General features: G+C 41.3%; 1 protein-coding gene across 1 annotated transcript in view; it reads right to left on the bottom strand.

Annotated features, from left to right (window-relative positions):
* Nucleotides 1–16,125, bottom strand: part of PRKCA (protein kinase C alpha) — a 149,711-nt gene that overhangs the window by 87,077 nt on the left and 46,509 nt on the right. Inside the window, exon 3 of the mRNA XM_054394006.1 lies at nucleotides 436–518. Coding sequence (XP_054249981.1) covers nucleotides 436–518 — 83 coding nt within the window. The remainder of the gene's footprint in view (nucleotides 1–435; nucleotides 519–16,125) is intronic.

Here is a 16,125-nt window from a genome sequence, read left to right as displayed (position 1 = left end):
CCCCATAGGGAAAATTTGAGATTAGAGAGCCTTGTGCGCAAAGGACAAGGACCAGAATCAACTCTGAAGATACACCTTGAGATAAGATGGCTACAAAAAAGCCTCAGCCTTTCCTGGGAACTGTTAATATAAACCACATCCAACACAGAGCAAACAAAAAATAAAACTCTGACTTCATGCTTGGGCAAACAGCTCAGGGTTGTCACATTCTGTGGGATATTGCTCTCAATCTACACATTCATTGTTATTTTTCTTACCAAAAATAGATCTCACAGTCCAAAGATATTCACTTCAGAACTGTTAAAACCCACTCAGACCACAATTACCTCTCATAAAGAGCCTGCTGATACTGTTTGTAGTTCATTCTCACAGCCAGACAGTAACAACAGCATAAGATGAGGTGTAAAAGCAAGACATTAAATATGAAGTACTTACATCAGTGTCGGGTCCCTTGTCAGCCCCGGGACAAGAGAAGGTAACAAACTCATGGCATCTCTTATGGACCACAAAACAGCAAACTAGGAAGAAAAGGGAAACCGACAGTTAGAGTGGCACAGAGCTGGGGGTTTTGTACTAGCAGAGGAAATAAAACTTACAGTCAAACCTTTCCCTGTAAGTCAATGAAAGAATGGTAAATAAAGACACAAAATAAAGGCAGACATCAAGTAAATGACAGCATTAAAGAGTAGATAAGCCTGCACCTTTATTATCAAACTTCTACTCAATAATAACTTTTTAACTGTTTAAGACAGCCCATAATGTTAAAATGTAGTGTGGGATGAACAATTCTATCAAGCCACATTCCCTGAATCTAAATTTGTAGCTCTAGCTGGAGCTCTCAATGTGTGTTCAGGCAAGAGCAGAAGGCACAAATGGGAAAAGCCAAGCTGGAATGAAACCCATCCTTGGTTAGGGAATTTGCTCACCTGCATGCCTTGGTGAAACTGCCTGTGAAGATCCAAGGTCTTTACTAACTAATTGCTTCTGTGAGAAACCAAAGCTCTGAGTAAAGATTTTTGTAGAGAACAAAATGTTCTCCTCTCACAGAATGGCAGGAGATAATGGGAAAAGAAAATTAGCTCCCAATTATGAGCTCCCATCTAGAATTTATGAATGGCCTGAAAGAACCTTTTCTGAGATAAGGAAAGCTTCTTTTAATTTAATTATGTCCTAAGACAGAGGCTATAGGCTGGCAGAGCATAGGTCACACATGTCCCCCGACCCCATGTAAAGAGAACAACGTGCTTGATTGCGGCTTGCTCTGGGAAGGAGGTATTTTAGCTTTTCACCCTCACTACAGGTCCTTCCTTAGGCTTCAGCTCAGTTCAGATATTTGAAAATTGGTCCATGTTTAACAAAGCAGAACAATTGAGATTTGAGATTGTGAAAATCTTGAAATAAAGCCCACACCATCAAGCAATAAGTCAAGAGATTATAATGGAACCATTCTAAAGCAATTCACAATTGCTTTACAGATAATAAGCTCCCTGAAGACTTGAAATTTTCCATTTCCAACATAGAAAAATAAACCATTTCAAAGGACAACTCCAAAAAAGAAGAGATTTCAGTTGATTGGCAGCTGGTAAATACTTCATTTCCTCAACTTCAGTGGAAACCAAATTAAATTATCTCGTTTTTTTTTTTTTAAACAGCTCAATTTGTGAGGCATCTTTACAGCTCTCTTTCCCATTTGGAATGTATATGAATTTCTTTCACCTAATGAAGAGAGCTGAGAAAGACATTTATCAAGAGAGCTAAGAAAGATATTTGTCAAGAGCTTCACACAATGATGATTCCACCATAATGCCAGGCTGGCCTCATTTACATCCTTAAGTCAGCTGTCTGGCTTTAAGGAATTCTAATCATCCTTCTATCTTTCTCCAGCTCTTTTTCATCATCATCCCATGTGGTGATTGTTTCCAACTGTTCTATTTCTGACATGACATATGTTTATTCTTTGGGCACATGGAATAAGCCAGGCTTTGCTCCACTGATTCCAGATAAGCTCTGCTGACTTCTCGTGAGCCAGAGTTCTGGCTGCCCACTTGGTTTGTCTGATTTGCTAATCAATCTAAATCCCAACGAATCCTACAATTATCATTTCCATGGTTTTGTTTCTACCAACTGAAAGATCACTAAGTGGTAATTATTATTAATGCTACTTGCAGCTGAAAAATGTTTCACTTCCAAATTGTATTTCTGGTTCCAACCCTTCCACTCTGGAAGACAATAGCCTGATTTATGTTTGCAGGAATAAATCACATGCACAAAAAATAATCTTGTTACATCCTTCAGAAAACAAAAAAGTTAACTAATTACTTTTATAGAATCACAGAATTGTCAGGGTTGGAAGGGATCTCAAGGATCATCTACTTCCAATCCCCCTGCTGTGGACAGGGACACCTCACACTTGAGCAAGTTGCTCAGAGCCACATCCAGCCTGGCCTTAAAAACCTCCAGGGATGAGGCTTCCACCACCTCCCTGGGCAACCTGTTCCAGTGTCTCACCATCCTCATGGGGAAGAACTTCTTCCTAACATCCAATCTGAATCTACCCACTTCTAGTTTTGCTCCATTCTCCCTAGTCCTATCACTACCTGACACCCTAAGAAGTCCCTCCCCAGTTTTCTTGTAGGCCCCCTTAAAATACTGGAAGGCCACAAGAAGGTCTCCTCAGAGCCTTCTCTTCTCCACACAGAACAGCCCCAACTCTCTCACTTTTGTAGGTAGTGATCATAGAGCTGCAAAGTACAACATCATAATCTATGCAAAAGAGCTGAGAAACAGCTCTGGAAAGGTTGGAGAATGGAGCTTGCTTTTCAAAGTTGCATCTCAGACAGGTTCCTCCAGTTCCACCTTCATGCTGCAAGAGTGTACATTATAGAAACCCTGCACACCTGGGTGGCTATTTTGGGCAGTATTTATGAAATACTGTAGTGACATCATATCTCTGAGCTGACAGCCTCTCAATGCCTGGTGAAGAATTTATTCAACTAGATGCAAAGTTGACCTCGTTTTGAATATGATATAGCTGAAGTGATACATACAAAGGGGAAAAGTGCCACTCTTGGCTACAGCCTCATTCTATGGTTATGGACTTTAGCTACTAGCTTCCATGAAAGTGATGCTTATCACACTGCAGCTGCCAAAACAAGCTAACTTGTCCTTTTGGTGTTTAAGATACACCTCAAGAAGTGTCACTTCAGACTTCAGTTATCAGTGTTGACCACTGAACTTTTTTTAAACCTTCCTGTTCAGTCTTCTAACAGACTGTTGTGTGCACCTCAATGGGGACAGGCTCGAGTCTCTCTCCTTCATTTCCCATTTGTATTAGGTTACTATCTCCAAAGATCTTGGTTCTTTAGTAAGCAATTCCAAAGCATCAGACCTTTCTCACTTTTTGAAAACATTCCAATGAGAACCAAATAGTTTGACATAAAAATAAACAATGGAACAGGAAACAGCATAGGCAGCTCCCATGGAATCAGAAATCTAAAGGGAAAAGGAACAAGGGTGAGCTAAAATCTCGTTAGCAGCAAGCATTTCCATACACAACACTGAACATCCAAATTTTCAGTCTGAAACCCAGCTCCTCGAGTGGATTTCAGCATTAAAATTTCCTTAGTGTCACAAAGCCCTTCAGAGTTAAGAGAATTCATGTAAAAATTTACTTGGTTCAGGTAAGTGCAAACAAACTGTGTTATGCTTAAATTAAGCTGCCTTTTTTTAGGAGCAGGGCTGAAAAAAAAACCCTCTCGCTCGTTGCTTGTTTTGAAAAGCTGTTAATAGCTTCACATCACTTATTGCAGCTGTTGAGAAGTCACATTATGTTCACCACCTTCTTGTAATGAAAGTTCTATTACGCTGCCTGGCAGAGGCTGCCAGGGAATTTGTTGCTTTACATTTTAACAAGGGTGGAAGCAGACACGAGCTGGCACACGTTATGCATAGTAGCTCAAGAGCAAGTGGTGTCTCGAGGCTGACAGTTAAAATTAAAAAGAAAATTATTGAGGTATTTTCATGTTTTGACAGGGTGATTTTGATCTGTGGTATTTATAATATGGTTGTGAGCTCCTAGCTTTTCCAGCTCTGGACTTGCTGGAGACAAACATTCTCTTGAGCAGCCTGAGGTTGGGGTGCGGGGAAGGCACAGGGAGGAAGAGAGAGAACAAAACAGGTCTTGTGTGGCAAAACCAGACTAACTGCTAGCTCTGTGCTGGCATGCTGCATCTAGCAGGCTGCTCCCTCACCCTCCATCCTCCCATCAGTGCTGCACATCGCAGAAAATGCTAAATGGATACAAGAAAACAAGGAGGAATGTAGTGAGGAGCACTCCATGCATCCCCAAAGCAAACAAGCAGAAGCTGCACTACATGATTGGTGGGATTTATGGTCCATAACAGAGGGCAATTCATTCTATCCAACACTTCTCTGTCAGTGCATGATGCTGAGGAGAACACATTGTTATTAATAATATATAGATATTGTCAGCAGTCACTTAAGAGATAGAAGGCACTGCCAAACTGTTTTCTAAACAGTGTGATGGGTGGAGGTTATCATGATAGATTGTTGGGTGAGAATCATCTGATAAACTCCCTGTTACAAGCAGCCTTCATATATGACACAGACTGATGAGACAGAAATGAAATATTACAACAATAAATAACAGAAGCAATCTTCTCTATTAGCTGGTCTAGAAAGGAGAAAAGCCAATGTTAAGCCCCAGCCACATCATTTAGTCTGAAGAGTGAACCACAAGCATTCCAAAGAATAGAATCATAGAATAATCTGGGCTGGAAGAGACCCCCAAAGGTCATCCAGTCCAACTCCCTCTGCAGTCAGCAGGGACATCCTCAACTAGATCAGGTTGCCCAGAGCCCTGTTGAGCCTCACCTTGAATATCTCTGGGGATGGAGCCTCAACTACATCCCTGGGCAACCTGTTCCAGTGTTCACTACCCTCATGGTAAAGGATTTGTTCCTAACATCCAACCTAAATCTACTCTTCACTAGTTTGAAGCCATTGCCCCTCATCCTATCACTGAACTAGAGGCAAAATTATCGAGGAGAAAAAAAAACAACCAAACAAAACCCCAAAACTCCATACTTCACAGGTTGGAATTACTAAAAAACTCCAAGTGATACTTTAAAAAAAAAAAAAACAAAACAAAAAAAACCAACACCTTCATACTCCCAATTTTGGAAGGAAAAATCCCAGGCTGGATGAGCCTTTCCAATAGCCAAGAATAGCTCTGCTACACCACAGTATTTATTTATTTAATAAAACAAATTAAGCTGCAAAGCTAAAGGGTGGAGTGAAAAATGCATTTCTAAGACTCTAACTGAACTGCCAGCTGTCACCTCTAGAGAATCAGTGAGGGTTTCTCAAGGCATCTTCTGATTCATTTTTGTAATGGTCAAGACTCTCCCATCTCACATGATACAGTTAGAAAATCTTAAACACCACAAAAATCAGGTCTGATCTCATCTAAACACACTTCAAAGCCATGGCTCAGCTATTAGGACACAATTAGCTGCCCACCAATTACAAGTATATATATTCTTGCCTACAAAATTGGTTCCTAGGTTTCAGGCATTGATTCTTCCAAAGGAAGTGGTAGAAGAAGTCTGATTGGCAGCAAGAGAGAAACAACTCTGTGTACACTCAATATTTGTTGCTGGGTTTCTGCTTTTGGGGTTTGTTGCTGGGTTTTGAACAAGAATGGACTCTCGGTTGGATGAAGGAGTTCCATCAGCAGTACAATGAGCACGAAATCAAGTTCTGCATCACTCTCAAAGTGCACTAGAGGACTTTAAGGGCCTCTACAGTAGCTTGGAGCACTGTGTAATTTTTGTGTTGCTGTTTCACGTGCTTTGCATGTTCAGTGAAGCCACAGACTTTCCCCAAGGGACCCATATTACCAGCTGACTTGTGCTTTCTGCACGACACCAAGCAATGAATGAATTTGTCACATGGCATGCATTAGCTCATTGTAAGATTAAATACAGCAATTACATCAAACAGAAAGAGGGTTCTCCTCTGAAACAGTCAAATCATTTAAATGCCAACTACAGTTGTTAAATAAGTAGGACTGTTTAAAGTAATTTACTAGGAAGAGACTTAACTCAGGAACAGGGAATGTTTCCAGCTCAAGAGGAGGAACTATTAAAAAATGGGAGTTAGCAATACTTATGTTTCTCCTTTTCTGAATATATTATCATTATAACTTGTAACAAAATAATGAAAATCCCTTTTATATTATATAGTATGTATTTTATATAAATACATCTATAAAAACAAGGCTGATAAACCAAGCCCATGTTAGAAGTAGAATCATAGAACTGTCAGGGTTGGAAGGGATCTCAAGGATCATCTAGTTCCAACCCTCCTGCCATGGGCAGAGCCACATCCAGCCTGGCCTTAAAAGCCTCCAGGCTTCTACCACCTCCCTGGGCAACCTGTTCTAGTGTCTTACCACCCTCATGGTGAACAATTTCTTCCTAACATCCAAGTGAGGTTACCTTTGAATATTGTACTGAATCCACAGGGAATTTGTGCAAATGCTATTACTTTTTCATAACCAGCTAGTTTCTCTGCCAGGGTCTCACCCCATCTTGAAGAGAGTGCTATCTCAAGAGAGCACCCAGGCTAACACTCACAAGTGCTATATGCAGCCACTTCACTTGGTATTTACAGCCCTCTTCTCACAGCCTACAGCCCAGTGACATGAAACCTGTTCCAGGGTTAATGTAGTCAGTAAGAAACCCAGTGTCTCTCCCCATCACCTTAACCTGTTACTAAGCCTCTTAAAGCTCTTCTGTAACACCAGCAGGTCATGCAGCACTTTCTCACTGCTAATCAGCATAGTGCTGGCCACTGCTTGCTTCATGGATCGTCTTTAATTTTTATTGCAGTTTCTGCAAAACTCAAACTACCTTCACAAAGTGGCATAAAAACCCTTCCAGAAGCCAAAGTAGAGGGACTACACAAAATCAATATTGATAAATTAGGGCTGAGTCCTACTTCTAGGCTCCATGTCCACCAGCCAGTAATTGGCTTGCATATCCCTCAGGTTCATACAGTTGACCTTGCTGCAGAGATTTCCTTTTTCAATTTTGTCCAGTTCCAGTTAAGGAGGACAGAAATAAGCCCCCTGCTATGGGTTATTTTTAAACTTAAAAAGAAAGTAGTGGTTAACTGCAACAGTATCTTATTTGTGTGAAAGGATTACAGGGATCCTCTGGACAGCCTTAACTACTCAGGTCATTAACTCCTTTCCACTAAGTGTGCACCAGATGGATGTCTCCGGTAAGCTGGCTTTGCAAGATCTACAACAGTGTGCAAATACAGCCTGCATGCCTGGCAGAGAATGCAGACACATTTCCATTGAGCCAAACAACTTTGGCAGACCTGCTAGTACTGTGGGATAAATCCTAACTCTGTACCTGCAGCTATGTTTGACAACACGTTTTAAAACAGTTTGGATTTAGCAAAACCTCTCACATGACACATTCAAATTCGTCTGCATGCTATATTCAGACACATACTAAGTCAGATTTGTCTTTTCTGCCTTCCATCACAGGGAAAAGATGTTGGGTTTTCTCCCCCTAGCACATCTGTAAAATTGAGAAAGTGTTTCAAAGAAGGGAAGTATTTGATGCACTATCAAATATTCAACACTATTTCAAGCCACTTGTTAATTATGAACTTTTTAAAAGACAGAGATCACTGTTTCCATGTGAAGTCCTTGATAAAATTCCACAAAGCCATTCATCTTCCTCCTTTGAGGTGCCCCATTTTATAAATGAATAATAACCCAGGAGTCATCTGGGGAAAGCAGTGCTGGAATCACTGTTGCAAGAAATTGTAGCAACAAAAAGGGATGAGCCACAATCACAGATATCTCCCCCCCATTATTTCTGTAGTTTGATTTCACTTTAGTTTAAAAATCTGCTGATCTTAACACGTCATAGACCAGCAACAGCCACTCTGGGTGCCTGCTATCCTCTGCTTTGTAGCTGTGTACAAGCACATCAGCAAGGAACAGCACAGCCCTTGCAATTAAAGATCTAACACAATATGAAAGCCCCCAAATGTGTTTTGTGAAGACTGAACATTAGTTTTTCAGCTTTTTCAACTAATTCAGCAGTGACCCAAATTGCAGAAACAGAATGTCATAGACAAGAGGCTGCCTTCAGTTTGATATACTTCCTAATGGAGAAATGGAAGGCTGACCAGGACAAAGCAGCACAGGCTGTGCACATATTAAGGGTGCACAAAACAATGGCTTACAAGATGAATCTGATCTCCAGAATGCAGCTGTTGGGTCTTATTTTGTCTCATAATACAGCTGGAATCCTGGATGCCAAGAGAAAGCAAAGAGCTTCTGGATAATCATGGTAGCTGCCCCCACCAACGCTACAAGAGGCTTGCTGAATCCCAGTCACATCATCTGGCATGAAAAAAGAATGAGGCCCTCAGTGAGTAAACCTTCTCTCAAACGAGGAGCAGTCACAATGGCTTTGCTCTTACAAGCCAGGCACCATCACACACCATGTTCCTCCAGTCCTGCCTCCATCCACTGAGCCCAGGACCAGCTCGACAAAGCCCCAGCTCTGGAAGCTGCCACGGGCAGAGCTGCTCCTTGCTGCCAACCAAGCTGGAAACTTTATTGTTCAGTCATGAGATGCCTAATGCACTGAAGACAAACATCTGAAAGACTTCTGTGATTTCTTAATCTTTCATCTCACATGAAATCAGCCACATGGTCAGTTTAACACAGCCTGCCCCACGCTCCCCAGCACTGTCTGAATCCCTTCTCAGCTCAGAGAATGGACAACTGATGAAATGCAGCTCTAAGGCTTGACCACGAGGCTTTTTAAGAAATATTCTAGACTATTTTAGTACTAATGTTACAGCTTGTTTTTCTCAGCACTTCACTTCATAATTTAATTGTATCAAGCTACTGGTGGCAGTAAACCAAAACATTTCCCCTCTTGGAGTATGATTTGCATGGACACAAACACAGCAAGGGAAATAACAGAGCTGAATGCCAAGAGCTTAACAGTTTAGTAGTTAAGGATATTTTGAATTTAAGTCCAGGCTTTTGGTTGTGTTTGAGAAACTTTATAACATGCTAAGAAAATTAATGAACCTTACTTGCCAGTAAACACAATCCCCTCACAAATCCCATTACTGCCAAAAGGCTGTGTTTTTTCTTCAGATGGGAAGAAGTGAGGCCAGGATGGCACTGAACAAGCTGTTGAAATATGAACAGAGCCACATCCCAAGTACTGAACTACAAGGAATAACCTTCCTGTGACACCTGTTTGGACACAATCCTGATAAGAGAATTACCTCACGGTTGCTAATACAACAAGGATAATCACTTAATTCTACATTTCCTTATGTATGTAAAAGTCACTAAAAAGAAAACAGAATCCCTTGATGTTCACTTTCACATAATCTTGATTCCAGAATAGTTCAGTGGGGCTTCAGATATCTTAAAGCAAAATATTCAAACCATTCACATTGACTTGATTTAGTTTTAAAAGGAGAACACTTTATTTTAAAGGATGAAAGATTTAAACCCATAAAGCAAATGTCCTAAGAGCCTTTATGTGCTGTTTAATGTTTATGCCTAGTATGGAATCACAGAAATCTAAACACAAATAAAATTATGACACTGAAACACTAACCCTGGTACACTTGCTTCTCTTCAGGCCAATTTCATTTGCTCTTTCTAGTTTCTTCCAACATACCAAAAGACAATTATAAAGCTTCCTAAATCTTGTCACAAAAACCTCACCTCGCATTGCTTAATGACAGTGATTAGTTACACTTTCTATTTAAGCATGCTTGAAACAGCAATAATTAACTCATTTTTTGTTTGCACAATTAATCAGTTCCGTAGCCTGCTGTACGGTATCTGCTAAAATAACTGCATTAAAAATGAGAGAGATTAATTTTGTGCCCCAAAGGCACAAAAAAATCCCTTGAAAGGCTAAAAGCAGGGGATGGGATCTATGCCAGAAGAAAGTCACACAACAGCAGCTCATATTGGTCTGTGATAAGGAACCCCCTTTTCTCCCCAGGTTTTTGGGTGACTACAACTTCATTGTCAAAGAGCAAGCAGCCTCTTACCATCCCTGCCCTGAGGCCTCCAGAAGTTCCACTCCAAGGAAACACAGATTTTTGGTTTTGTTTGTTTTTAATAGCAATAATTATCCTCTGCTCTCTCAAGTGTGGCTTGAAGAGCAAAGAACATTTTAAAATATAAAGGTTCAGAAGATATGGCTGAGATTTTCAAAGGATACAGAGGAGGAAGAGAAAGTTCAGCTCCTTTTCAACATAAGAGATACTAATAAAACCTTAATCACTTTGGACACCTTCCTCAAAGGGTTCAGGCTGGGGTTTTTAATCTTACCCATCCCTTCTGTTTCAATAGGAGTACTAAATCAAGAAATTGAAGGGGTTTTGTTAATTTAAGATTTCTTCTGTTGCTGTTTCTCTTCATTATTTTTATGATGCCCAGCAGATGCCCAATATTTATTGCAAGTCTTATCCAATTACATCCATCTTATTAAAGGGTCATCTGCTAGAAACTGCAATATCACTTTCCTACTCTCATCAGTCACTGAAAACTGTTTCACCCTAAAGTAACTGCAAGTTCTCCAGAAACACCAAAACAAAACAAACAATCCCCCTCAAAAAACCTCCCTCTGTATTAAATCAATTACAGACAGAAATCTATTGTCAATGTTAGACAACACATAAGATAACAAACACATAAAGAAACTGACTACAGAATGAAGGAAATTTAAATTTGGATTGTTTTTTTTTTCCCCTGTAAATTTGAAGGGTTCATTATTTACTCCTACCAAGCAGATTAATTCCATAGGCTTGGCTGCTATCAAAATTACATGGTTGAGTGAATGACAGAAGTCAGCAGTAATTCATACCTCACAGCACCAGTGGCATTTCTAGGAAATACCTGTAGGCTCAGAGGTAGGTAGCACATACAAAACTAAAGATGGAACTATGGAAACCTGTCATTTCATTCTGAAGGAGGTTATTTACATTTGCAGTAAAATGTTTAAACAAAGCAAATTTCAAAACAAAGAAGTAGTTGAGGTGGGAGATTTGCAGGCAAACAGTTCAGCATCACAGAATTCACCAGGTTGGAAAAGACCTTCAAGATCACAAAGTCCATCAGTGGAATCTGTCACCTGTAGATTTTAAAGCTGAAGGCAGAGGAAAATGGGATGACTTGGTATCATCACTCTGCTAAGGCAGCATCACTCTGCTAATTCAGCAGCCGGCTTTCAAGTGAAGCTCTTCTTAGTTTACACATCTTGGTTCCCAGTGCTTTGCCAGCTCCAATGATGGCACTCCCAGGGAAACAACACTACCTCAGCACACAGAGCAGACACAGAGATGATTTCTTCAGTCATGGTGAAGTGACCACTTTCATCTGATGTACGGCACATAGCTGTCAAAACCAGTGGCCCTGTCTGCTTCCTTCCATGCCTTAACAGTTATGCAGTCAATTTTTTTTGGCAAGGTTAGGTTTTAGCTGGACCTATTCCTTGAGACAGCTCGATACACAAAACATGAAAGTTCACAGAGCACAAAAACAGAACTACAAGACCACCAAAGCAGCCTGGATTTATGCTAGTTTTGCACTGGGTAAAGCAGCCATGCAATAAACAACCTCTAAGAATGTAACAACTCAATCCATCTTCCATGATTAAGTCAGAGAGCCAAGGAGATTTCTCCAGTTTGTCTAGATGGCCTTGCAGGACATTAAAGGGAACTACAAGAAGGCTGGAAAGGGACTGTTGGTAAAGGCCTGCAGTGATAGGATGAGGGGCAATGGTTTGAAATTAGAGAAGAGCAGATTTAGATTGGATGTCAGGAACAAATTCTGCACCATGAGGGTGGTGGAACACTGCAACTGGTTGCCCAGGGAGGTAGTTGAGGCTCCATCCCCAGAGATATTCAAGGCTCTGAGCAACCTGATCTAGTGGAGGATGTCCCTACTCACTGCAGGGGGGTTGGACTGGATAACCTTTGGAGGCCCCTGCCAACCCAAACCATTCTATGGTTGAACAAGATTCCAAATATAATGTTCAACAGTCCCAGAATTTGATCTTTATCTCAAAATGCCTACATCTGAGCTCTGATGCCTTAGAAAGCATAACAGCTTTTCCGTTAAGTCATATAGAACCCCAGCTATGAAAATAGTATATAAGCATTTTCCACTGTATGGTCATGACATATTTGTGCAGTTCTTCTTGGCTCACTGAAGCAGCAACCTAAACAGTATTTCTTACTTTGTCAGATAGAATGAGTAGTCATCTCGTGACATGGAAAGGTAAACACTAGCTCCTACCCCATATATTTACTTAAAAGCAATGTATTAGTGCAAGTAAAAAACAAGGCATGAAATGTCAGTGATATGTTAGCTGACAACACTGCTTACAACAAGCCAAGAATTTTCAAGCAGCAATAAAGAACTCAGCAAACCATGACAAATCCAACTAAAACTAGGAAGAAGAGGTTGCAAACTCATTCCTACTCATCATGGAACATGCAAAATGATCTGCAGTCCAAAAGTGAAGCAATAGGAAGCAATTCTTCCCTGTTGTTGTGATTTAAGCTTTTCCCAGAGCCCAAAAGCCCACTGGAACAGATTTAGCTTGCCTCCCCTCTCCCCTTTTCCCAGTAGGGAAAGCAAATTAGGTAGGAGGAGAAGAGAGAGGTAAAGCTACGAAAGAACAGTCTGGCATCGATTTGGAAGTAAAAAGCTAGGTTCAACAACAAATAAAAGGCATTTGAGTAAAAGGAAGGTTCCAAAGGTATAAGGAAAAGGGATAAACGAAAACACCTACAAAACCAGACAGAGCTGACAAAGGATTCTGTGGCTGTAAGATGGATTCTCTTCAGATGCAGTTCCCTGAACAGGCCCCCACACGTGGTTCACAGCAACAGCAGCAGGGCATCAGAGAGCCAAGGACAGGAGGGAGAGGGAGATAAGAAACCATCCCCTCTTAAATAGGGTTGTCTATGGGAATTGGGAGGGGGAATAAACTTTGACCCAGAGACTCCCCCTCCTGGGAAGGGGCCAGGTCTCTCTGCCCACCTGAGGCTAGTTTCTTCTCAGCCCCTCCCTGGGCTGGGCTTAACCTAGCACACCTGTGAGGGTGGTGAGGCTGTGGAACAGGTTGACCAGAGAAGCTGTGGAAGCTCCAAGCGGAGAAGTGTTCAAAGACAATCTGGATGTGGTCTTCAGCAACCTGATCTAGAAGGAGGTGTCCCTGTCCATGGCAGGGGGATTTGAACTAGATGATCTTTAAGGTCCCTTCTAAACCAAATCATTCTATGATTCTACAAGTTAAAACCACAAAAGAGAATTAAGTGTAGGTCAGAAATATGTGTCACTGGACTCTCTGCTTAACTTTTAGTACTCCAGTGAGTCAGGGGTGAGGGGAAGAAAAAACCCTAACCAACAGAAAACAGACACTCAGTCTGGCATCCAGCCCCAAAATGACATCTGGGAGCAGTTAGTCACTAGACTCATAACACATGAACGGATCTGCACTCTACCAGGCAGCAGAGCAGAGCAGTTGGTTCAGGCAGGTCCCACATTTCCAAACCACACTAGCATCAGAATGAAACTGCATGTGTCCACATGTGCAAGTGCACAGCCATGAAGGCAAGAAAATCCATGCAACTGCAGCAAAGGAACACATGCAGAGAGCAATGCTGAGTAGTTTCCATCAGCCAATATAGAGAAACACCAAAATTAAACCACTTACGATGACAACTGAGAAGAGATGACAAACCCTCAAGGTTTATTGAGCAGATTACATGACTCAGAAAGTCTATGGCAAGACACCTTACATAGATGGCTACCCCAGAGTTACCATCTATATTTAAGCATCTCGTAGTTTCCCAAGTCCCATAATTCAGACATGCAAAATTGCTTTTAGGTGTTCAAGTTCTAATGGCTCACTTGCAATGTTCCTCCTCAGGCCTCAGATTCATAACAAAGATTATTCCACAGCTAGTTTGGAGGAAGATTTGAAAAAAAGAAACAAACAAACAAACAAAACCCCAAAAAACACCACAAAAAGCCACAACACAAACCTCCAAACCCAATACCTTTTCCTTTGCAAGATTTGGATGTAATTCCATATAATCAAGAACCTGAATAATGCCCTTTTCTATAATGCAGCTCATTCATTACATCTCCCCCCACACTTAAATGCTGTTTAATATTGCTGATTGGGAATATTGCATCACTTCACCCAAAAATACTTTTTATTTTCAGTCATTTTATGCCTCTTAATACTGCACGCTGCAGGGTTCTTAAATCCTTCACAAATGGAGCAAACTAAGGCAGTAAAACTGTAGCAAAGCAAGTGATTTATCTCAAGCTGCATGTTCTCTCTGCAAACCACGTGAAACTCTTACAGAAGTGGATGGAAAATAACAAATTCCAGGAGATTCCAGCAGGAATGCAAACAGATGAATTGTACAAGAATTATGCTGAAGTGGTGCAATAAATGTAGAGCCACTTCCAGGCTCCCAAGTTCGCATAAAGTGCATCCCACATGCAGAACAGTATCACACAACAGCAACAAACCAGGATATGAGAAATCAAGCTTCCATTAATATCTGAATGCAACACGAATTTTCAGTGTGGCAGGAACTTTGCTTTAAAGCTGCCATGGTTAATTTGCAAGCATGTCATTCAGCAATTCAGTACAGAGCATTCAAATGGGACTAAAGTGTGTCTTGGGCACATGGCCAGGAGGAAGGGAGAGAATGTGAAGAGGTCACAAAACACTCCAGCTAAAGTCTTTCCATAGAAAGTTTCTTGGGAAAATTGGTTCCTTCACTAGTCTAGGTAAAAAAACATCCCTTCAAATTGGAGGGCACACCTACAGCTACTGAAGTCTACAGTTTCAGTGCAGCAAAAATTCTCCTGTGACACTGGCTGCTTCTGCTTGATGGACAGGAAACAAGCTGAACAATCTCAATCTGCCCAGTTCTTTTCTGAAGAAAGGAACACTAGCCTACAGTTTTATGTCTGCTTCACACAGGCATTAAAGCATCACTGCTTAAGTATTTCTAGTACTTGCCCCACTCCCCAGCTGCTTATCCCTGCCCTGGACCAGACCCTCGTCCTTGACAGCACTCTCAGCTGAGTGGTACTTAAGGATTCCCTCCTTGGCATATCACTGCTGCTTACATGCTGGTGCAGCAACAGCCCCAAATTACTGCACAAGACAGTTGGTATGCAGACAATTTGCAAGGCAACTGCATGAACCACAGCTCCAGGGCAGGACCAGACCACTTCCAAGTGGGAGCACACACCTGGGTTGTGGAACAGCACCATAGGCTTCACAGAGTGGTAGGGGCTGGAAGGGACCTCTGGAGATCATCCAGTCCAACCCTTCTGCCTAGGCAGGTTCACCTAGAGAAGGTCACACAGGAACACATCCAGGAAAGTTTTAAATATTTCCAGAGATGAAGACTCCACCATCTCTCTTGGCTTCACCATGAAGGGCTCAGCATCTCCATAACAGGGATCAGACAGGAAAGCTCCTGCATCAGGTTTTCTCCCATGCCCCCAGGGATCTGCTATTCCTTTATTTAAACATTATATACCTCTAAAGGTAAAAACTGTGCTTCCAAATAGGAATTGCTAAATTCTGGGTAAGAAATACAGAGGCTGCCTGAGTTCCATTAGATGTGACTGGGGAGAATTTCTGCAGCTGAAAAGCCAATGGATCTGCTTGTCCTGAAACTCACTGACTGGAGAAAACTCATTAGAAACAGATTTATGAAAGTGACTCAGAACTTGGAACAAATTGAAGATGAGTAAGAAAAAAAATAATAAAAGAAATAAAAGAACAGAAAAAATGTGTTCTGTTCTTTTAAAAATGTGCAGTGCTGACAAAGTGCATTGAAGCAGCTGAGGACAGAGCCCTGGTTTCTTTATTTCAATGCCTTTATATTTATTTCTTTCCTTGTAGTGCCCTACAGGGCAACTGTAGAATTAGGAGGGGGGTTACATTTTTTTTCTTAGACATACTTCTGGCTAAGCAACACCTA

The sequence above is a fragment of the Indicator indicator genome, chromosome 29 (assembly GCF_027791375.1).
Source record: "Indicator indicator isolate 239-I01 chromosome 29, UM_Iind_1.1, whole genome shotgun sequence".
NCBI lineage: Eukaryota > Metazoa > Chordata > Aves > Piciformes > Indicatoridae > Indicator > Indicator indicator.
This window is presented reverse-complemented; position numbering and strand designations above follow the sequence as displayed.